The following is a 22,861-nucleotide window of genomic DNA, read 5'->3' on the forward strand; positions in this document are numbered from 1 at the left end:
GGAAGGGAAGACGGGTGGGAAAAGTGTAGCTGAAGTGGTAGAGTGCTTATCTAGCATGTACAAAACACTAGGTTAGATCTCTAACACCAAAAAAGACCAATAAATAAATAACCCCCTTTGTCCAGGTACAGTGATAGTGTATACCCGTAATCTTAGCTACTCCAGAGGTAGGAACTGTGAGGATCACAATTTGAGGCCAATCCAGGCAAAATAGTTGGTGTGATCTTTTCTCAAGCTAGTAAGCGGGGAGTGTTGGTTCACACCTGTAACCCCCTGGACTCAGCAGGCATAGGGAGAGGGGACTGCAGCCTGAGGCCAGCACTAGGCAAAACTTTAGACTTTATTCTAAAAGCAAAAAGGAGTAGTGAGTGTGGCTCAAAGCTGCAGAGTATCAGCCATGGGGTTAAAAGCTGAGCAAGAGCTTGATGGCTAGAGTCTAAGTCCCAGTATAACCCCAAAATGAATGAATGGCCAGGTCCAGTAGCACATGCTTGTAATCCTAATTACTCAGGAGGCTGAGATCTGAGGACTGAGGTTCAAAGCCAGCACAAGTAGGAAAGCCCATGAGAATCTTATCTCTAATTAACCACAAAAAAGCCAGAAGTGGAGCTGTTGTTCAAACAGTAGAGTACTAGCACTGAACAAAACAGCTCTCAGGGACAGTGCCCAGGCCCTGAATTCAAGCCCCAGGATCAGCACACACGCACACAAAATTAATGAATAAGTGAATACATACATATATACATACATGCATATATAAACAGCAAAAGGACTGACTTAAGTGGCAAAGCATTTGTCTTGCAAGCACAAGACTCTAAGTACTAAAAAAAAATAAGGTGGATTCATATATAACCCAAGGAAGGCCTCTCAGACATGATGTTCACACAGTGAAAAGAGCCAGACACACGACAACTAGCACACAATCTCATTCCTGTGAGATTAAGAACCTGACACACTACGCATGCACATCCATGCTAACAAGAAATGAAGGCCGTGTCCAGATGCAGCAGCCACCTCTGCAGAGGCTGTGAGGATGGGCAACCTTTGTGTTTTGTTTGTATAAACTACCCCTGAAACAAGTGTAAAACTCTGAGTTCAATCCACTTTGTCTTTCTGTAGTATACTAAGAATTCATGTTACCTGGCTAGTAAATCCACAAACAAGGCTGGGCGTGGCAGCACAGGACTGTAATTCCAGAACTTGGGAGGTGGGGCAGAAGGGTTGAAAGGTCTTTTCTTTCTTTTCTCTTCACAGTAGGAAGGTTTGAGCTGAGGCCTCATGTTTCCTAGGCATGTGTCCTGACAAGCCGTTTCCCTAGCCCCGTTTGCTTTATTTTTCAGATAGGGTCTTGCTTTTATCTAGGCTGGTATAAGACCTTGATCCTGGGCTGGGAAGGTGCCTCAGTGGTAGAGCACTTGCCTTGCATGCCTGAGGCCCTGGGTTCGATTCCTCAGCACCACATATGCAAAAAGAAAAAAAAGCTGGAAGTGGCACTGTGGCTCAAGTGGTAGAGCGCTGGCCTTGAGCTGAAGAGCTGAGGGACAGCGCCCAGGGCCAGAGTTCAGGCCCCACGACTGGACCCCCCCCCCAAAAAAAAAGAACCTTGATCCTCCTATTACCACTTTGCATTTGCATCACCATACATACTTGGACCCAAGATTGAGTCTGAGAATGACCTAGACTACAAAGTAATACCTTGTATTTATAAACTGATTTGTTGAATTGAAACCCCTTTGTGCAACTACTTAAAAGTAATAACAAGAAAGACAGATGGAAGGAAGGAGCGTAAGAGGGAAAAGGAAAAGAAGAAAAAAAAAGAAAAGAAAGGAAAGCTGGACACTGGTGGCTCATGTCTATAATCCTAGTTACTCAAGAGGCTGAGAATTGAAGTTTGAAGCCAGCCAGAGTAAACAATCCAAGAGACTCTTATCTGCAATTAACCAGCAAGAAGCTAGAAGTGGCAGTAGTATGGTTCAAGTGGCAGAGTGCCAAGCTGCAAGCAAAAAAGCCGATCAAGAGTTCAAGCTATGGCTGGGAAGGTGGCTCATTAGTAGAGTGCTTGCCTTGGATGCATGAGGCTCTGGGTTCGATTCCTCAGCACCATATAAACAGAAAAAGCCAGAAGTGGCACTGTGGCTCAAGTGGTAAAGCGCTAGCCTTGAGCTGAAGAACTGAGGAAGAGCACCCAGACCCAGAGTTCAAGACCCACAACTGACAAAAAGGAAGGAAGGAAGGAAGGATGGAAGGAAGGAAGGAAGGAGGAAGGAAGGAAAGAGTTCAAGCTACAACAAAAAGCAAAACCCTATCTCAAAAGTAACCAGTACCAAAAAGGGCTAGCGTGTGGCTCATACAGAAGAGTGCTTTGCCTAGCAAGTATGAAGCTCTGAGTTCAATCTGCAGCACCAGATCCTGCCCCCCCAAAATTATATATATAAATGCATATATACATACATATGTACACATATACACATATATGTATATATATGTATGTATATATGTATGTCAGGAAACAGCACATTTTCCCCAGGTCCCTATCACGTGGAAGTGGAATAGTGGCCTATATCTCAGACCTTCTGCTTTCTACTCTGAACTCCTTTCTCTCTCCTCCACAGAAACCTGCTGCTACTTCCTTAGTTCTAATCACAGCAGCCACAGGGACCTCTGTGTGGCTGGGAAGCCACATACGGACACCACCTACTCCAACAGAGACAGATGTGCCCCCCTACATCTGGGTCCCTCCCACCTAGCAGCCCTTCAGGAAACAGCCCCAGGAACTCACCTGGTACTCCTCCTCGGTCAGGCCTTGGGCTAGGGCGCGATGGCGCAGCTGGTCGGGGTCCTCGGCACGGAAGAGGCGGCTGAGCAGGGCATAGATGTAGGGCGCCTCTGGGGATGTCTGCAGCAGCACGGCCAGGCCTCCGTACCAGGCAGCCCTGGACAGGTAGTGGGCATAGAGGCGCTCTGTGGGTGACAGCAGGCGGAAGGCCTCTCGGCAGTCCAGGCTGGATACGCCGATGTCATTAGGCAGGATGTACTGGGTGTCTGCCATGAGACCTGCAGAGAACCAACACCGATATCACAGCCACAAGGGCATATGCCAACAGCCTATTTGAACGGTCCTGACTGTGCTTGCTCCTCCCAAAACCCAGGGGGGAAGGAAATACTGCGGTACCTACTCACCTAGATATCCTGAGAGTCAGCCAGGGGGCTGACACAAGGACATCATGAGATATATTAGTGGGCCATATTTGGCCTGTGGCCCATCATTCCTGAAGTCTGAATCCCAACTTCCTAGTATCACAGATGAGGAAACTAAGACCCAGAGAGGCCAAGAGCCACGCCTAATCCACAAATCCAGAAGAAGTCAGCAGCAGAGACCCTCATTTCTAGACCCGTAGGCCAGCCTCCTCCCTGCCTCTCCTCCTCTGGCTCCCAGCCTCCTTGTTCAACACTTTCTTCAACACCTAGGCTCTGGTAGTACACACCTATAATCTTAGCTTCTCAGGAAACAGATATGAGGATCATGGTTCAAAACCAGCTAAGGCAGAAAAGTCTGTGAGAACCTTTTTTTCCCCCGTCAGTCATGGGGCTTGAACTCTGGACCTGGGTGCTGTCCCTGAGCTCTTCAGCTCAAGATGCATACCACTTGAGTCACAGAGCCTAACTCAGGATGCAGAGATCTGAAGATCACGGTTCAAAGCCAGCCCAGGCAGCAAAGTCTGTAAGACTCTTACCTCCAGTGAAGTACCAAAGAAGCTGGAAGTGAAACCGTGGGGATAGAGCACTAGCCTTGAACAAAAAAACTCAGGGACAGCACCCAAGCCCTGAGTTCAAACCCCAGGACCGCCATGCATGTGCGCGCGCGCACACACGCGCGCACACACACACACACACACACACACGCACACACGCACACAAGCGGGAGGACAATGGATAATGCCAACTACATCTGGTTGGCATACAAGGTTGGTTTCTTTTGTTTGTTTTTGCCAGTCTAGGACCTGGGCACTGTTCCTGAGCTTCTTTTTGCTCAAGGCTAGCACTCTACCACTTGAGCCATAGCACTACTGCCATCTTTTTCTGCTTATGTGGTACTGAGGAATTGAACACAAGGCCTTAGAACCTAGAGCGCATGAGCACTCTACCACTAAACCACATTCTCAGCCAGCATGCAAGATTTAACTTGGATTAAGATTTTCATGCCAGGTACTGGTGCCTAACACCTATAATCATAGCTACTCAAGAGGCTGAGCTCTGAGAATCACCGCTCAAAGCCAGCCTGGGCAGGAATGTCTATGAGACTTTTTAATCTCCAATAAATCACCAAAAAGCTCCAAGTGGCACTGTGGCTCAAGTGGTAGAGAGCTTGCCTTGAGCTGAAGAGCTGAGGGGCAATACCCAAGCCCAGAGTTCAAGCCCCATGACTGGGAAAAAAAAAAAAAAAAGAATAAAATTTTCCTAGAACATACAGGTATAGGCAGAAACTTTCTGAAAAGAGTCCTAGGGGCACAGCAGATAGGAGAGAGATTTGACAAATAGGATTATATTGGGAGCTGGCCCCGTGAGCCACAGTCCTGAGACTCCTCATCCCTGCCCATGGCCTGAAGCAGCAACAGCTGATCAGCTGGGAGACAGAGAAAGAGGATGTTTCTCTCATCATAACTTTAAGCTAGACATTGTGCTCAGCTATCTCTAACCACAAGCCTCCTGATTTCTGTTATGGCTAAAGCTGCTGGCACCTACAGAATGCAACTTGTCACATACATCTTGACCTCCCCTTGCCCTTTCCTGTGCAAAAACTCTGTATAGAAAAAATACACTCTAAGGTGTACCTGCGTGTGTGCTTCCTCAATCTCCTACCTTCTTCCCTCCAAAACAGCTTGACATGGCTGGTCTGTGGCAGGAGTATATCAAAATAAAGTTTCTGCACAGCGAAGGACATAGTTACTAAATTAAAAAGATGGTGCCAAGCCTGTGGCTCATGCCTGTAATCCTATCTACTCAGGAGGCTGAGATCTGAGGAGCACAGTTCAAAGCCAGCCTGGGCAGGAAAGTCCATGAGACTCTTATTTCCAAAAAAAGCCAGAAGTGGCACTGTGGCTCAAGTAGTAGAACACTCCTATTGAGCTGAAGAGCTGAGGGACAGCGCTCAGGCCCAGAGTTCAAGCCCCCTGACCAAAAAAAAAAAAACAAAAAAAAAACAGCCAACAGACTGGGAGAAGATCCTTACCAGGAATATATCTGACGGAGTCCTCATATCCAATATATACATGGAGCTCAAGAAACTAACCCTTCCAAAGCGAATAAAGCAATCACTAAATGGGCAAAGGAGCTAAGGAGAGACTTCATAGAGAAGAGGTAAGAATGGCAAAAATGTTGAAAATGAATTATACAACTTGTAGGTGGGTACAGGAGGGGAAAACTGTGAGAGAGAGAGGGAAGGGGCGGCATTGTCCAAAAAGAAATGTACGCTTTACCTGCCTTAGGTAACTGTAACACCTTTGTATATTACCTTTATAATAATAATTTTTTGAAAAATGGCAAACCAGGTACCAGTGGGTCATACTTATAATCCTAGCTACTCAGAAGGCTGAGAGCTGAGGATCAGTTTGAAACCAGCCTGGTCAAGAAAGTCCCTGTGATCATCTCCAATTAATCATCAGAAAATCCGAATGGGAAGTACAAGTTGTCAAGTCAAAAACGAACTTTACAACTTGAGGGGGGGGGGAATTAGGTGGGGGGGAGGGAGGATGGGAAGGGATGGGAAGGGTAAACAAAGGAGGAGGCTACAATGTTTGATAAGAAATGTACTCACTATCTTGCCCATGTAATTATAACCCCTCTGTACAGTATTTTCACAATAAAAAAAAAAGAAAATCCGAATGGCACTGTTGTTTAAAGTAGTAGAGCACTGATCTTCTGCAAAAAGAGCTCAGAGACAGTGCCCAGGCCCTGAGTTCAAGCCCAAAACTGACAAAAAAACAAAAACAAAAACACATGAGGAAATGCTTATCATCCTTGGCCATAAAGGAAACACAAATCAAAACAACTTTAAAAGTCCATCTTACCCCAATTAGACTGGCCAACATTGTGAATTTCATTTTTGTTGTTGTTGTTTTGTCTTGTGAGCTTTTTTGCTCAAGGCTGGTGCTCTATGGCTTTGAGCCACAGCTCCACTTCCAGTTTTCTGGTGGTCAATTAGAGCTTACTGTCTCACAGCCTTTCCTTGCCTGGGCTGGCTTTGAACCACAATCCTCAGATCCTGAGTAGGTAGGATTACAGGTGTGAGCCACCAGCACCCAGCTCATTGTGATTTTGAACAACAAATGTTGGCAGGGATGTGGGAAAAAGGAACCCTATTGCACTGTCAGTGGGACTATAAACTAGTACAATGACTCTGGACAGCAGTCTGGAGTGACTTCAAAAAACTAAGCATAAACCTTCTCTATGATCTAGCCATACCACTCCTGGGCATTTAGCCAGAATATCACAAACCAGAATACCATAAAGATACTTGCACATCCATGTGGGCTGCACTATTCACAATAGCCAATTTATAGAAACAGTTTATATGCCCTACAATAGATGAATGGATCCCAAAAAATGTGGTACCTATACACACCTACAAAAATTATGTTAAGGGCTGGGAAGGTGACTCAGTGGTAAAGTGCTTGCCTTGCATGTATGAGGCCCTGGGTTCGATTCCTCAGCACCACATAAGCAGAAAAAGCTGGAAGTGGTGCTGTTGCTCAAGTGGTAGTGCGTTAGCCTTGAAGCTGAAGAGCTGAGGGACAGTGCCCAGGCCCAGAGTTCAGGCCCACGACCGGCAAAAAAAAGAAAAAAAAAAAGAAAAATTATGTTAAGTGAGGTAAGCCAAGCTCAAAGAGTCAAAGGAGCATGTTTTCTCTCATATACAGAAGCTAGATCTAATATATGCTGGGACATAATAAATTATATTGATCTCTAGGCATACACACACAGTGAAATCAAAGGATGTTCTTTTTTTTTTTAGTTTAAATGTTTTTAAGTTGTTATTAGAAAGGTGATGTACAGAGGAGTAACTGTTACATAAACCAGGTGGGTACTTTTCACTTTGGTCAATGTCACCCCATCTCTAACTAACTCTCTCCCAGTTTTTCCCTTCCATCTCCATCCACAAGTTGTATAGTGCATTTTCAACATAATCTAGTGAGCACCACTGCTGCATTTGTCCACCCTTTGTCTCTCCACTTCTGTGCCCTCCTTACCCTCCCAAAGACAGATACACGAACAAACAAGACAAAAAGAAAACAAAGCACTGGTGGCTCATGCCTGTAATCCTAGATACTCAGGAGGCTGAGATCTGAGTATCGCAGTTCAAAACCAGCACAGGTAGGAAAGACCATGAGATAGATAGCTCCAATTAACCATCAGAAAACTGGAAGTGGAGCTGTGGCTCAAAGTCATAGAGCACCAGCCTTGAGCAAAAGAGCTCAGGGACAGCGCTCAGGCCCTGTGTTCAAGCCCCATGACCACCACCAACAACAAGCAAAACAACAACAACAACAAAACAGCAACAAAGAAAAAATCTCATTTCCATTTCCTGGAGTTCATTTAGATACTATTTTATATGATCAGAAGTACATAGGCATTGTGCCTTTGTGTTCCTTTCTTAAGAGTATATCCTCTGGGGCTGGGAATGTGGTTTAGTGGTAGAGTGCTTGCCTAGCATGCATGAAGCCCTGGGTTCAATTCCTGAGTACCACATAAACAGAAAAACCTGGAAGTGACTGTGGCTCAAGTAGTAGAGTGCTGGCTTGAATAAAAGAAGCTCAGGGACAGTGCCCAGGGCCTGAGTTCAAGCTCCAGGACTGGTAAAATAAACAAAACATAACACAAAAAATAAAATAGAACTTAAAAAAAAGAGTATCCTCCTTTGCCTTCACTGTGAATAAATGCCTAGAATCCTGTATAATTTATCATGTGCCAGTGTATTTCAGATCTAGCTTTTGCATATAAAAGAAAACATGTGCCATTTATTTCTGACCTGGCTTACTTCACTTAACATAATTTATTCTAGGTCCATCCATTTCCCTTCAAATGATATAATATTCTTTCTAATGGCTGTGTAAAATTCCATTGTGTATAGGTAGCACTTTATTTTTGCCAGTCATGAGGTCTGAAGTATGGGCCTGGGCCTGGCCTGTCCCTCAGCTCTTCAGCTCAAGGTTAACACTCTACCACTTAAGCCAGAGCGACCCTTCCGGCTTTTTCAGCTTAGGGGGTGCTGAGAAATCCAACCCAGGGCCTCATGCATGCAAAGCAAGCGCTCTACCACTGAGCCTCCTTCCCAGCACCAGGTACATTTTTTTGGATCCATTCATCTATTGTAGGAGCATCTGGACTGTTTCCATAAGTTGGCTATTGTGAACAGTGCAGCAATGAACATGAATGTGAAAGTATCTTTATGGTATCCTGGCTTGTGATGCTCTAGGTAGATGCCCACGAGTGGTATGGCTGGGTTGTAGGGAAGATTAAGCCTGAATTCTGGGCTTAGGCATGGTTCCTGAGTGCTTTAACTCAAGGCTAGCATTCTTTCCTTTGAGCCACAAAACCACTTTCCATTTTCTGGTGATTAATTGGAGATAAGAGTCTCAAATTTTCCTGCTTGGGCTGGCTTCCAACCTAGATTCTCTGATCTCAGCCTCCTGAATAGCTAGGATTACAGGGGTGAGCCACCAGCACCCCACCTATTTTTTGTTTTGTTTTGGGTTGTTGTTTTTTTTTTGAAGAACCTCCAGACTGCTGCCCAGAGTGGTTGTACGGTTTGCATTCCTACCAACAGTGCAATAGGGTTCCTCCAAAGGGTATTTTTGGTGGAGGAACACAAAGGTGCAATGTCTATGTGCATCTGGTCAGATAAAATAATATCTATCAAATGAACTCCAGGAAATGGAAAAAAAGAGGTTGTTTTTTTCTTTGCTGCTGTTTTTGTTTTCTTTTTGTTCATGAATCTGTCTTTGGGAGGGTTAAGGGGAGTACAGAAATGAAAGGACAGAGGGTGAACAAATGCAGCAGTGGTACTCACTTGAAAATGTGTGTAAGACTTATGCGGGGGATGGGAAGGAAAAAGAGAGAAATGAATGTACTCTTTATCTGACTTATGTAACTGTCACCCCTCTGTACATCACCTTTATAATAATTTATTTAAAAAAAAGAAGAACTTGAAAAATTTTTTCCCCGGTCCTATTCCTCACAGCGCTGCCAGCAAGTGACCTATTCCAGTCCCTCTGTCTTTGCCCTCCATTCTCCTTCTCCTGCCTTCCTTCTTGTCCGGGAAAGCCACAGAAGTTCACTGCCCATTGGACAGATGGGGAAATTGAGAATCGGTGAGGGCAAGAATCTTACCAAAGCTGTTACACGCTCGCTGGGCGCCGGGATCTCCTAGGCCGGGGCACGGCCCCGCCGCGGCCCAGCCCGGGCGCCCCCGGCCGCCCCCGGCCCCGGGCTCCGCCCCCACGCGCGAGTCCCGGGGTTCCGAAGGGGTCTGAACTCTGCGGCTCGCCACGCCCGCGGCCCTGGGGCCCGCAACCACTTGGAGGGAGTCGTGGAGGATGCGCAGGAAGGGGCCGATCTTGTGCTCGGCCCCGCGTCGCGCTGATCCCTTGAGGGTGACACAATGTGACCCCCAAACCCAGGCGCAGCAAACTCACCTGCAGCAGCTGCTCCGCTCGCAAACTCACTTCCTGCTTCCGGCTCCCCCATTCATTGGGGCTTCCCAAACCCCGCCCTCATTGGCCAATTGTCTGGTTCCCGGGCCCAGACGGACAGCGGCTTCAGCCAATAGGCGGGAAGAAACAAGCACCCTGCCTCCCGGGCACTACGCGAATCGCTCGGCTTGGCCCCTGCGGCCTTGGCCTTTTGTGCGCCGGCCACGCTCGCGTGGGGGTGGGGACCCTGGGTGACCGGCTCCTCGGCGGCCTGGCCCAGGTCAACGCGGCTGACAAGATCCCAGAGCACCAAGGCCCCTGTGCAGGAGAGACTCCTAGAGTCCTCCAACCTGCTTTACTCGACCTGGTGGGCTGGGGAGGGGGGGGGGGAGGAAGGGGGTCTGGAGTGGAGGCCCCTCAGAGACTACACAGTTGTAGGTGCGAGGAATCAATGCTACTGAAGTGACCGAAGGTCAAATCAAGCTTTTTTCACCCCCGGATGTGTGACCTTTTGTGTGTGTGTGCACATGTGTGTGCCAGTACTGAGGCTTGAACTCAGGGCCTGGAAGCTGTACCTTAGCTTTTTCTGCTGAAGGCTAGTACCACCCTACCACTTGAAACAGATCTTCACTTCCAACTTTTTGCTGTTAATTAGAGATCAGTCTTTCGGATTAATCTCCCAGGCTAGCTTCAAACCCCAATCCTCAGATCTCCGTTTCCTGAGTAGGATTACAGGTGTGAGCCACTGGTGTCCGGCTAGCTGTGTGACCTTAAGTGGGTCACTTTAGCTCTATAGATCTTGGCTTCATCAGCCGGAAAACTGGATTAATAAGTGAATCCATTCCAGGAATATCCTAGGCACCAATGACTGCCAGCTGGTCAGTGCTGCGTGTGTGCGGAGGCAGTGTTTGACTGAAGTCCAGCATGCTGCCCTTGCCTTGCCTGTGTCTAGGCTCAGGGCAGTCACTGCCCACCACAGACATGTTTCTCATTCACAAAAGTTCCCAAAGCTCTTCACAATAATACTATTAGCTGTGGGTTCCTTATATACAGGAGATCAATTAAGGGGTTTATGTCCTTTCTTGTGTTTTGTCAGGTGAATTGGAAATGTACTCTTTAAGAGGAGGTAATAGCTGTCTATGGCCACCAGGGGGCGGCTGGAGTGGGCAAAGGATCCAGTATTCAGGCCTTGGGATTCAACTTTTTTTTTTCTTTTTTCTTCCTTTTGTTGTTATTTAGTTTGGTTTGGTTTTTGTACTGGTGATGGAACCTAGGACACTTTTTTTTTGTCGGTCATGAGGCCTATACTCTAGGTCTGGGCGCTGTCCCTCAGCTCTTCAGCTCAAGGCTAGAGCTCTACCACTTGAACACCACCACCACTTCCGGCTTTTTCTGCTTATGTGGTGCTAAGGAATCGAATCCAGGGCCTCGTGCATGCGAGGCAAGCACTCTATCACTGAGCCACCTAGGCAACTTTCTATATTCTAGTCCTGCCTAATTTCATTTTATGATGGTCAATAGCATTTACTTTAGTCCTATACCAGAGCTGGTCTTGGGGGGACTCCCTTAATTCATACAAAGCCTTTGATAGAGCTTAACATTTAACCCATTGCACAGATGGGAAAACTAAGAGTGCCCATTATTTCCATTAGAACACACAACATGTCTTCAGGAATCTATAAGCTGGGGCCTAGCCTTATTCAGACCTCAACCCCCCCCCCACACACAGAGTCGTCTAATTGGGATCATGGCTATCGCCTACCTGGGTTTTCCCCAGAAGTATAAGGGCCAGGCGAGGAAATAATATTAAGTACTTTTTCACAGGTGCTTTCCATACATTCACAAGCACTTGGTGAGGCAGAGGTCATTGCATTTAATTACCATAGGATCCCAGGTTCAAAGATCTGGCAAAGAGCAGAGTTGGGGCAAGGACGGGAGTGCCTGGCTTCTAACAGCCCTGAATTCTCCCAAGCACCCACAGACGTGTCTTTTGCTTGTCTCTCCTCTTAGAGCCAGAAATTTCCCACTAGAAATGGGACCAGAATGTTCTACTGCTTGGCTCCCAACACTGTCAGAAGTAAAAACAGGGGGGGCATCTATTTCTAGGGTTTGGGAGTAGAGTGGGAAATCCTTCCACCCCCACTCAGAAGTCCTCATTTACCCTCCATCCCACTGCAACTGGGTGACACTCCAGAAGCATCCCTCCTGTTCACATGTGTGGGTGCTCTCTGGCCGTCACTAGCTGCGTGGCCTTAGGCAGGCCCCTCCCAGTGGAGTCTACACTCCTCCTCATGTTCTGTCAGGAACCCAGGGCAATGCCACGTCATGCTTGCTACTCCTTGCTTTTTTTTTTTTTTTTTTTGGTCAGTCATGGGGCTTGAACTCTGGACCTGGGCAGTGTCCCTCAACTTTTCAGCTCAAGGCTAGCACTCTACCACTTGAGCCACAGAGCCACTTTGGTTTTCTGGTGGTTTATTGGAGATACGAGTCTCATGGTCTTTCTTGCCTAGGCTGGCTTTGAACTGCAATCCTCAGATCTCAGCCTCCTGAGTAGTTAGGATTACAGGCATGAGCCACCAGTGCCTGGATAGCCTTCTCTTTTCTTACCTCTAGAATGCTAGCCGCTTGTGTTCCTGGGTCAGTTTGCCTAGCAGTGATTAGAGGAGTTCCAGCAATACTCGCAGCTTGGCCCTTGGCTCCCAGAAAAAATACATAGCATGGGTGAATAGGGGTCCACTCAGACTTGACCTCCATGGATGCTGAGGCCCACAAGGCCCTAGTCCAACTTTCTCCAGGTCCACCCCACTCTCCTGTTTCCCCTGCACACTAAGCTCACTGGGTGGTCAGCTGCTGATAGCTGGATAGATCTCTCCTCAGGGAGCTGGAGAGGCAGGACTGAGCTCATTGCTAGAGCACTATGTGGGGCTGGGCACTGAGCGAGGGGACAGGCTGACTACCCTCTCCCGTTAGCCTTGCCCAGCAAAGGAAACGCAGTGTGATGGGAATGGGGCAGTGTTGGGTTTCAATTCTGACCTGGTCACTTCCTGGCTGTGTGACTTAGGGCAAATGATTTTGTCTTTCTGTGAAAACAAGCAGTGATGCCTCCCTCCCAGGGACACAAGAAGACTTAACAGCCAAACCTCCAAGAAGCAGAGCCTGGCGCCTGGTGAGTGCTCAATGAACCAAGCTGTTATTACTGTCAGCACAGAGCGGGGCACACGGCGGGCGGGCGGGTGTTCAGTAGTGGTAGGTAGCCCTTGGGTCAGAGCCAGGGCTCTGAAGCAGCGAATCTTCTCGCTCCCTGCTCCCAGCCACTTTGTGGACTCCTGGCTGTTCACAAATTAAGAGTCCAGACACCCTATCCAGCATCTTCTCACCAGTCTCTTGTGTACCCCCTGCAGCCTGTCACTCAGACCCTCCTCCTTCCTTTCCCCTCAGCCTGCGACCCACAGTAGGCAGAGCATACACTGTTTCCCGCGGGCCTGGTAGACTGAGAACCACCACAGAGGCTCAGTTCCTGTGCCACTTCCTCCCTGAAGCCTTCCATGCTTTCCCAAGGCCAACAAAGCCTATTCATTCCCCAGCTCAAGGATTCGCCCATCCGAATGCACCCAACTGTCCATCCTCCACTGAACCTCAAACTCCATTTCGCTCAGTCCCGGCCTGCCCACACCCACTCCCCAATCAGGGCTGGAAGCTCTGAACGCATTGGGGGAGGGAGGGCGGGGAATGTGTGGGTTTGGAAGGGCAGCTGAGCAGCGAGGTTTCTAAGGGAACTCAGGGCAGCAGCGAGAAGGGTGAGTATCTGTTACCAGGTTGGCAGGCTGGGGAGCCCAACCAGCACAAGTTGGGGGTCAGGGGCCATCGTCCCTTCACTCCCCTGGCAGGGGCACAGTGTAACCGGCATGATGGGGGAGACCCCAGGAAGGGTACGGCAGGGGCCTGAGCTTGCCTCCATCGCCTGGGGGCACCGCTGGTACCGCAGATTCCCTTCAGGATGACTGGGAAGATTTCCAGAACCCCCTTGGGGAGAGGGGCCCCACCCATCCAGTGTGTCCAGCTGGTGTGGCCAGGTGCCAGCAGGCAGAATTCCACATGCAGAGCTCCCTGTGAGCTGCAGGGGTTGGGGGGGCTGGAGCAGGTGGGCACAGCCGGGAGGGCCCTGGAGAGCCTAGTCCAGAGGCCCCTGGAAAATGAGGCGGATGCAGCCATGTTCGCCGGTGAGCCAGGCCCCGCAAAAGGGGCAGGCCGCGTGGAAGGCGTGCGTGCCGTGCGGCAGTGGTGTCTGGGCCCAGTAGCGGGCAGTCTTCTCAGAGCAGACATGGCCGCAGGGTGCGAAAGCATGACTGGGGGGCCCCGGGTCCAGGCACAGCCCAGCCTCCTGGCCTAGCCACAGGGGTACATAGGGACCCACAAGTCGGCAGAGCGGACATTCACGCTCCTGGGGCCCCCGCTCCCGTCGACAGCCCCAGCCGTGGTAGCCGTGGACGTGGCCGCAGCGGACGTAGACCCAGGGCTGCTGCTTGTCAGGGGCTGTGCGGCCCCGGGCTGGACTGGGGAAGGCCAGGGTGCTGAGGCCCACGGGACACTGGGGCCGCGCTGCGTTGGCCTCCTGCCGCTGGGCCTCCAGCTGTTTCAGCGTGGGCGCCCGCAGCAAGCCTGCCGGAGTGCGCCACAGCAGCGTGGCCCCACACAGGTCGATGAGGGAGCCGTCTTGCAACACGTTGGATTCGTTCTCCACCTGCCAGAGACAGCATTGAAAGCCTTAGTCCAAGATGTCCCCCGCCCAGCCATCGGGCCGCAGCCCCCTGGAGCCCCAGCAGAGGGCGCCTGGGCCAGCAGGGCAGCTGAGAGGACAGACATCCCGCTCCACCCACCCGTCTTCCCCAGCTCTCAGCAGGACTTGGGTTTGGTGTACCAGGGAAACAAATCTGGTTCTATCAATCAGGACATCCGGACATTTTCTAAAGTGCTTTCCAGAGGTCTCCAATAATGGTGAAGGCCAGAAAAATGCTGGATACTTAGCCCAGAGCAAGGATTGTGGGGATTGTGATGAACAGACCACCTAGGTTTGAACTGGGGCCTCACTAACTCTGCATCCCTGGGAGAGTCACTTAACCTCTCTGTGTGTTTAGTTTCTATTTCAAGCTGAATTCCACATTTCAGTATCTCAAACGAGTCTTGTGAGGCAGTAGGTATAAATAATTCAAAGGGCGCCTAGCACAGTAGGTGCTCAACAAGCATGTGTTTGTGACACATTCATGTACAGAGATTTGTTGTTGTTCGTTGAGATATGGTCTCATTATATAACCAGGTTGACATCCAACTCACAGTCCTCCTGCCTCGGGCTCCCAAGTGCTGGGATTATAGGTATGCCCTACTATACCCAGTTGAGGTACATAATTTTGTTTCTGGACTTTCCATGGTTCTGAGGATCAAACCCAGAACCTAGCACATTCTAAGTGCAAATCAGCTCAAGGCTAGTGCTCTACCACTTGAGCCATAGAGCCACTTCCAGCTTTTTCTGTGTATGTGGTACTGAGGAATCGAACCCAGGGCCTCATGCATGCGAGGCAAGCACTCTACCACTGAGCCACCTTCCCAGCCCATCTAAGTGTAAATTTTTTACCTCTGAGCTACATGTGTAATTTTCAAAACCAATAGAGTTAACACTGGAAAGCTCTGCTTTCCCCTGAGCTTTTGTGTCTCCCAGGCTCACATACCCACCCTCAGGGACAGCAGAGCCCAGGAAAGGAACAAGGCCACAAACCCTTCCTTTCTCTAGATCTCACTCTCAACTTGATCTGAGTACTCTAATCTGTACCACATGGTACAGATTACAGGCCACTGGCCACATGCCAGCACTGTAAGTACTAATCTAAGGGCTTTTCCTGTTGGAATAGGATAATAAAGCTGAACTCGCCTCAACGCGACAGACATGCTACAAGCTGCCAACACTGTGGACTGTGAGCTGCTTCCACATAGGCCAAGTGTCACTCTCATAATCAAGTGTGGTTTTCGAAGCTGTCAGCAGCCGTGAAGCCACTTGTGACTGCACAGCGCCTCGTGTGACTCCATCTTACATCACCTCACGGAACTCAAGAAGTGTGCAAACCAGGTGCCAGTGGCTCACGCCTGTAATCCTAGCTACTAGGAGGCTGAGATCTGAGGATCATGATTCAAAACCAGCCCGGGCAGGAATGTCGGTGAGACTCTCATCTCCAATAAACCACTAGAAAACCGGAAGTGGCACTGTGGCTCAAGCGGTAGAGTACTTGCCTTGAGCTGAAGAGCGCAGGGACAGCGCCCAAGCACAAAGTTCAAGCCCCACAACCAACCAAAAAAAAAAAAAGTGTGCAGGCCACAATCTGGGTGGGCGGGGCTGCTCTGTAGGGCAAGTACCGAGAGTTCTGTGAGCCTGCAGCTCTCCCAGCCAGAGCCCATGGGGACTACCTGGGACACAAGGACTGCACGTCACCTATCTCCAGGCAGATTATGAGGAGGACCTGGAAGGACTGGGGAAAAGATGGAGAGGGCCACCTACCAGCTTCCCCCGCTGCTGGGCCGAGCGGCTGTCCCGCAGTGTGTACACGTTCCCGCAGACTGATATCTCCCGCCAGACACCTGGGGCCGAGTCCTCGGAGAAGCCGCCCGCAGGGTGCATCACCAGGACCCCATTGGTGGTCAGGCCATCCATCAGGCCATCGGGGGTCCGCCATTTGGCTGCCCGCTCCTGGGACCACATTGAAGATCAGCTCACATTTCCCCAAGGGGTGCAGAGGTGGCTGCCCCCCCTCTACCTTTATGTCCCAGAGAGGACTCCATACACATGACGTCCCTGAGCATCCCTTGGCTTATTCATGATGTGGGAAGGCCCTGTGTGGCTGGGGACGGGCCCATCACTCCAGGCTGCTGCCTTCCCAAACCCTCCCCACTTTCCAGTAGAGAGCTCGACCCTGCCTGGGGTACACTCACTCCAAGGAAGATGTTGCTGGAGGCGTCAAAGCCGGCAGCATAGATGCGGGCCGTGTAGGGTGGCCTGCGGTCACAGAGGATGCGACAGGCATAACGGGAAATGGTGCTCTGGGCAGAAGGGCCCTCGGTGGCCCCTCCTCCCGGGGAGGTGTCTGTTACCACGAAGTCGATCATGTTCTCAGTGGAGCGGCCAATCTGCAAGCGAGGGAGGGCAGGCACAGCGATCACATGGGCAAGGCCCAGGACCCCAAACAAGGAGGCAGCACACAGTGACTCTCCAGACCTTCTGGGCTCCCAAGAAGCCACTCGAGGTGCAATTAGCCACCATCTAGAGTGGCTCTTGCTCTATTGCTCCCAAAGCTTTGGGAAGACTCTCACTCAGTTCAAAAACAAAAACTGATCAATTCCCTGATAGACCAATGGAAAACTGATATCCTAGGAATCCTAGCAGCACACTGTAAGCATTTAGTAAGGATTTACTAGATGTGTAGCTGTTTAGCAGTACAGCAAACACAAAAGTCCTGAGTTTGGATCCCAGTGCCCCCTCCCCTCACTGAAGCTGCTATAATAGGCTAAGCATTTTATGTGTCCACCCATGGGGTAGTTGCCATTATGGGTCCTATTTTATGAGAAAATAAAGGCCCACAGAGATTAAGTCTTGCACAAAGTAAATGACAGAGCTGGCATGCCAATGCTTACACTGCCCTCTGAACTCTGAAGCCACATGGCTTTCCGCGGCGTCTTGCCTCTCAGTCTTGATACCACTACTAATTTACTGTGTCAGCGACCCACGCGGGGACACGCTGCTTCCTCGTCGGAAGGGTGGGCTGCTGTGCTGAGTGAGCCAAAACACTTAGAAGCTCAGAGGCCCGGAGGCTGGGGGAGGGCTGGGCGTACCTGGAACATGTCTGTGTCGCTGTCGTGTGTGTACTCCACTATGACCGAGTGGCTCCGGGACAGTGTGTATGAGATGCTGTGCTGGCCTCGGTTACTCAAGGCCTGGTGAGGAGAAAGTAGTCACTGGCCAGGGCACCCCGGACATGAGAGCTAAGTTTCTGAGTGAAGACAAGCTGGGGGCCCAGTGGGGCTCCTCCCGGGGAGGGCTAACAGCATTTTGTGCAGGGGGATTCTCTAAGTACAGCAGGAACTCTATACAGGTTACTCTACACAGTCTTCCCCCCAGAATGGGCTTATTGGTCTCATTTGAAAGTGGGGTGCTGTGTGTTCCAGGAAGCTGATTTCTACCCCAAATTTTCTAAAGCCAACTTTTCACCCTTTGCCACTGCTGTGTGACATCACATCCTGCAAAAGGTCAAGGGTCACCATTGCTCTGGTAGCCCCATAGGCCAAGAGTAGTGACACAGTGGGCTGGGATGGGGGGCAGGGGGCATGCGCATGTGGGTCTGGCAAGACAGAAGACCCGGGCCAAGGGCACAGAGGGCAGAACGGTGCTCGGTTCTCAGTCTACTGGCACAAGCTGCTTGCCTTGGAGACGAGCGGTGTGGAAATGTGGTGCATGACGTCTGGCTTCACTCCGTTGGCATGTGGCCTGCGGCTCAGTGCCAGGCGGCTCCGCCGGCGGCCCTTGTCCCCGCTTGCCAGACACCCATTGTAGCTGTTAATGTTAAAGGGGTTAAGAAGAGCAGGGTATGGGAAGAGGAAGAGAGAGAGAATGAAAAGTGAGTGACTGGGGAGCCTTAGAGAACACTGTCAGCTCTAGCTTGCTAAGCTAGCTCAAGAATCACGGAAAGCTAGAAGCCCCTATGATAGTCAACTGGTGCATGAACAGGGGGTCTCATTAAACTATCATCCTGAGTCCCTGCATGGCTGTGCTATGTCTGGGGAAGGTGCTGGGCTGGTAGCAGTGATGTATCGAGTCCATGAAGCGAGGATCGGTTCTCAAGGAATTCAGGCACACCTGCCTTGACTCAGACACAAGCCAAGTGCACCCCAGACCCTCTGGACAAGAGAAGAGAATCATGATCCCAAGATTGGGTTTCTAGTGGCGCTGTGGCTCAATTAGTAGAGTGCTAGCCTTGAGCTGAAGGACTGAAGGACAGCACCTAGGCCTAGAGTTCAAGCCCCACAACCTACAACAACAACAACAAAAAACCAAGATTGGGTTTCTGAGAAGGGGAACCCCTCGTAGGGGTTGAAGAACTGGGAGTCCCCTGCAGCAAACCAGCACTTATGATACCACTTCTCAAAAACACATGAAGAAAAACCACAGACCCTCAAGGTCACTATGTCCATATCTCCACTCACTTCACATGCCCACCCTCCTTTCCAGCTCACATCCAGTGGGAAGGACCCTGAGAAGAAAAGATGGGGTGAGTCACAGCAGCCACCACTGCCTCTGTGTCCCTGGTCCCTTGAGGCGTCTGTGTGGCGTCCTGCCAGGCAATTGTCTTTCTTCCCATTTTATAAATGAGACACATTGAGGCTCAGGGAGGTAAAGTCACTTGCCTTGGGGTCAGTAAGTGACAAAGTCCAGATATGCATTCAGATCTGCCTGACCCCAGACCTGGCAAAAGCCCTTCAAAACGGAATAGTATTCACCCTGAGCCAAAGCTTTCAGCGCTTTGTGAGCTCAGGGCAGTGAAGCACAATAGGGGAAGATGACCACCAGGCAAAAAACATTCTGCCTGTAAGCAATGGGGAGTCATGGACGGTTTCAGAGCAGAAAGTGATGGGATAAGCAGCTGCCAAGTACAGACAAGGAGCCAAGTGTCCATGGCTCATTCTTTTAATCCTAGCTTCTCAGGAGGTTGAGATCTGAGCAGGAAAGTCTATGCAACTCTTTATCTCCAATTAACCATCAAACAACTAGAGGTGGAGGTATGGCTCTAAGTGGTAAAGCACCAACCTGAAGTGAAAAAGGTAAGGGACAGCACCTAGGCCCTGAGTTCAAGACATACACACACACACACACACACACACACGCCATTTCACTCAGATTGACTCACTCCAGTGAGTGTGTTAAAATCCAGATTCACCAGCCCCACCAGATTCTGATTCTAAAGGTTTGAGGCACCTGTCAAGATGTGTTTTCAATATACTCTCCAATAGTTCTGGTGCACAGCCTGACATGGGACCTCCCTGCCCAGGGGAGAATAGAGAGCTGTCAAGAGAGCCCATCCTCTTAAGTCAAAAGTCTCCCCCATCAGAAGTCTTTCCCTGGGCTGGAAAGCAAGCCTTTCCTTCATGATAATAAACAGCAGCTTTTCCAACGCAAACACCCCTGTGTGAGACATCTGTTGCCCTTCTCCTGCATAAGGAAGGAAAAGAGTCAGAGGGCTCATCAGGGCCCAGGTTAAGGACTCAGATGGGCCTAAACTTAAATCCTTAATCTTTACGTGGGCACTAGTAGTTCAGGCCTGTAATCCTACCTACTCAGGAGTCTGAGATCTGAGGATCTCAGTTTGAAGCCAGCCTGGGCAGAAAAGTCCATGAGACTCTAATCTCCATTGAACCAGCAAAAAGCCAGAAGTGGAGGCATGACTCAAGTGGTAGAGTGACAGCCTTGAACAGAAAAATCTAAACAAAAGCACAAGGGCCTGAATTCAAGGACCAGTACCAGCTCGCTTGCTCGCTTGTGCGCTCTCTCTCTCTTTCTTTCTTTCTCTCTCTCTCTCTCTCACACACACACACACACACAAATGCTCTTTGACTCACCCCATGACTTCCATAAAATGAGGCTCATTTTTTCAGGACTTACTTTGCAGGTTGATTTTTTTTTTTGACCTGCAGGTCTTTATTCTAGAACACGAAGGGCCATGTTGTAAATGCAGGTTGATTTTTGAGAACAAAAGTGTTTGTTTGGCAGTGTGGTATAGTTACAGCAAGTTCTTGATAAGTATTTACTTTTATTTTTTAAAAAGCATATGTCATAGCCAGGTGCTGGTGGCTCACAACTGTAATCCTGTAGTCCTAGCTACTCAAAAAGCTGAGATCTGAGAATTGAGGTGCAAAGCCAGCCTGGGAAGAAAAGTCCATGACATTCTTTTTTTTTTGGGGGGGGGTCCGGTCATGGGGCTTGAACTCTGGGCCTGGGTGCTGTCCCTCAGCTCTTCAGCTCAAGGCTAGCGCTCTACCACTGGAACCACAGCGCCACTTCCGGCTTTTTTTTCTGCTTATGTGGTGCTGAGGAATTGAACCCAGGGCCTCATGCATGCAAGGCAAGCGCTCTACCACTGAGCCACCTTCCCAGCCCCTCCATGCCATTCTTATCTCCAATAAACTACTCAGAAAAAGCCAGAAGTGGTGCTGTGGCTCAAATGGTAGATCACTAGCCTTGAGCACAAAGAGGCTCAGGAATAGTGCCTAGGTCCTGAGTTCAAGCCTCAGGACTGGCAAAAGAAGAAAAAAGCACTTGTCATGTATGGATCAACAAATGGTAGCTGTTGTTATGCTTAATCATTATTATCATGAAACTACAACTTCTCAAGCAGTTTCTTCAGGACTGATGGCCACAAGGAGACTGCTGGGAGAGGAAGCGAAGGTATTTGTGTCTGGGGAAAGAGCTGCATGGAAGGTCCATGGATCCTGATCAGGCAAAGACTAAGAAGAAATGAGGTCTTTGCAGTCATCAAGTCATATTCTTCTTCCCTAGACTCAGTTTTGTCATTTGTACTGTGAAGGAGAGCTATGGTTGTGTGACAGCATACCAGATCTAGAGTAAGAAAACTTGGGTCCAAATCCCAGCCCTGCCACTTACCAGCTGTGTGCCCTTGGACCAGGCACTTCCCCTCTCTGAGCCTCGGTTTCCTCACCTCCTTCCTCACAGCATCTTTGTGAAGATTGAAATGAAATAATATCCATGAAAGGGCTTGGCACAGGCTTGCCTCCCAGAACACTTGGCACGTGCTGGGTGCTGTGCTGTTCTTTACATAATAAAAATTCCGTCCTTCCTTCCTTCCTTTCTTCCCTCCTTCCTTCTTTCCTTCCTTTCTTCCTTCCTTTCCTTCCTTTGTCCTTACAACCCTTCGAGGTAGGGATTTTTGTTATCACTGCTTACAAAATGGGGAAACTGAGGCATGGGGAAATTCAGCAACTTGCAGAGGCAGGAATGGAACTAAGCAGTTTTAGGTAGAACCTCAATTTTTCACCCCATACTACACATGCCCTCAGTGCTTTGCAGACTGCAGCTGGTGGTACTATGTTCTTTTGAGACCAGAAACTTGGGTAGACAGAGTTGTCTCAGGGATTTATGAAAAAATAACTACACATGGTGGAGGGTTTGGTCAGTTTTGTCTTTCATCTGAGAATCAAATAGCAAAAGACCCTCCAGGAAACTAGGGCCCTTCCTTATTCTGGCTGCCCCAAGGAGGTGCCTAGAACCGACCCACCCCTCCCGGAGCAGGTTAGGCTCACCCTAGGACGATGAGTTCGCCATATTTGATGGGCTCCTCGCCTGGCTGTGCATCTTCACCAGGAGAAGAGAGAAGGCAAGAGCCACTGTTCTCAGGGTGCTGGAGGTCTGAGGTTCGGGAAGACCCCACTTCAGGATTTCCTTCAAGCACCATTCTGGGCAGAGCAGGAGAGGGGAAAAAGAGCTTACGGCTTCCCACCCCAGTGCCCCTCAATCCCCAGACTTGGCTCCTAAATGACCACTTGGGTTAAGGTGATGGTGACCTTTCACCATTCACCTCTACCTGTCCTGGGCTTCCTGGGACACCACAAAGGGGAGACGGGTGGGATGGAATAAAAAGAAGGGGTGGCAGTCAGAGGGGCAAACTATTGGGTGGGATCAGAGAGATGGAACAATTTGGGGAGGTCAGAGAGTGTTTTGTACCCAAGATCCCGGCCTTGAATGTACTTTGAAGACTGGCAACGGAGGAGGTGAGGGCCCTTACCTCTCATTCAGAGTTCCTGGCTCGAGATCTAAGCCCCAGGACCCCTAAGCCCCAGGACCCGAGTTACCCTCTGTCAGGTTCTTGGGATCTGTAAACCATCCTCATTCTTTCTGTCTCTCTGCAGGTCTAGCCCTCCGTCTGTCTCGTCTATTTCTCAATGACTCTCTGTCCTCCCAGCTCCGTCCTTCTCTCTTCCCACTCTCCACCCCCTCTCCGCCTGCCTGCCTGCCTTCCTCTCACCATCCATCTGACTCAGTCTCCCCATCTCGGCCGCGCACTGCGGGCAGGCCTCCGGATCCCTCCTGGGTGCGCGCCCGCCCCCCCGCCTCGCCCCCCCTCCCC

At 49.8% G+C, this 22,861-nt stretch overlaps 2 protein-coding genes across 2 annotated transcripts in view; both read right to left on the minus strand.

The window, feature by feature from the left end:
• Positions 1-9,729, minus strand: part of Dpp3 (dipeptidyl-peptidase 3) — a 28,497-nt gene extending 18,768 nt beyond the window's left edge. Inside the window, exons 1-2 of the mRNA XM_013021204.1 lie at positions 9,693-9,729; positions 2,780-3,054 (exon numbers count right to left, since the gene is read on the minus strand). Coding sequence (XP_012876658.1) covers positions 2,780-3,049 — 270 coding nt within the window. The 5' untranslated portion in view covers positions 3,050-3,054; positions 9,693-9,729. The remainder of the gene's footprint in view (positions 1-2,779; positions 3,055-9,692) is intronic.
• A 3,705-nt stretch (positions 9,730-13,434) lies between these two features.
• Peli3 (pellino E3 ubiquitin protein ligase family member 3) lies at positions 13,435-22,546 on the minus strand. Its single transcript, XM_013020968.1, has 8 exons — positions 22,520-22,546; positions 22,038-22,190; positions 21,382-21,453; positions 18,150-18,279; positions 17,562-17,663; positions 16,665-16,859; positions 16,234-16,422; positions 13,435-14,430 (listed from the first exon to the last, which is right to left on the minus strand). Exons 2-8 carry the CDS (start codon positions 22,187-22,189, stop codon positions 13,861-13,863), a joined length of 1,410 nt encoding a protein of 469 aa, XP_012876422.1. The 5' UTR covers position 22,190; positions 22,520-22,546; the 3' UTR covers positions 13,435-13,860.
• Between the last annotated feature and the right edge of the window lie 315 nt (positions 22,547-22,861).

This window comes from Dipodomys ordii, unplaced genomic scaffold (genome assembly GCF_000151885.1).
Source record: "Dipodomys ordii isolate 6190 unplaced genomic scaffold, Dord_2.0 Scaffold54, whole genome shotgun sequence".
Taxonomy (NCBI): Eukaryota; Metazoa; Chordata; class Mammalia; order Rodentia; family Heteromyidae; genus Dipodomys; species Dipodomys ordii.

Excerpts from the sequence above, each read along its gene's own strand:
- Peli3 (XM_013020968.1), bottom strand. The coding sequence starts at position 22,189 with ATGGTGCTTGAAGGAAATCCTGAAGTGGGGTCTTCCCGAACCTCAGAC. Across the intron at positions 16,423-16,664 it reads CCAGCAACATCTTCCTTGGA|GAGCGGGCAGCCAAATGGCG; the intron begins GTGAGTGTACCC and ends ATGTGGTCCCAG. Across the intron at positions 14,431-16,233 it reads CCCAGCAGCGGGGGAAGCTG|GTGGAGAACGAATCCAACGT; the intron begins GTAGGTGGCCCT and ends TGTCTCTGGCAG.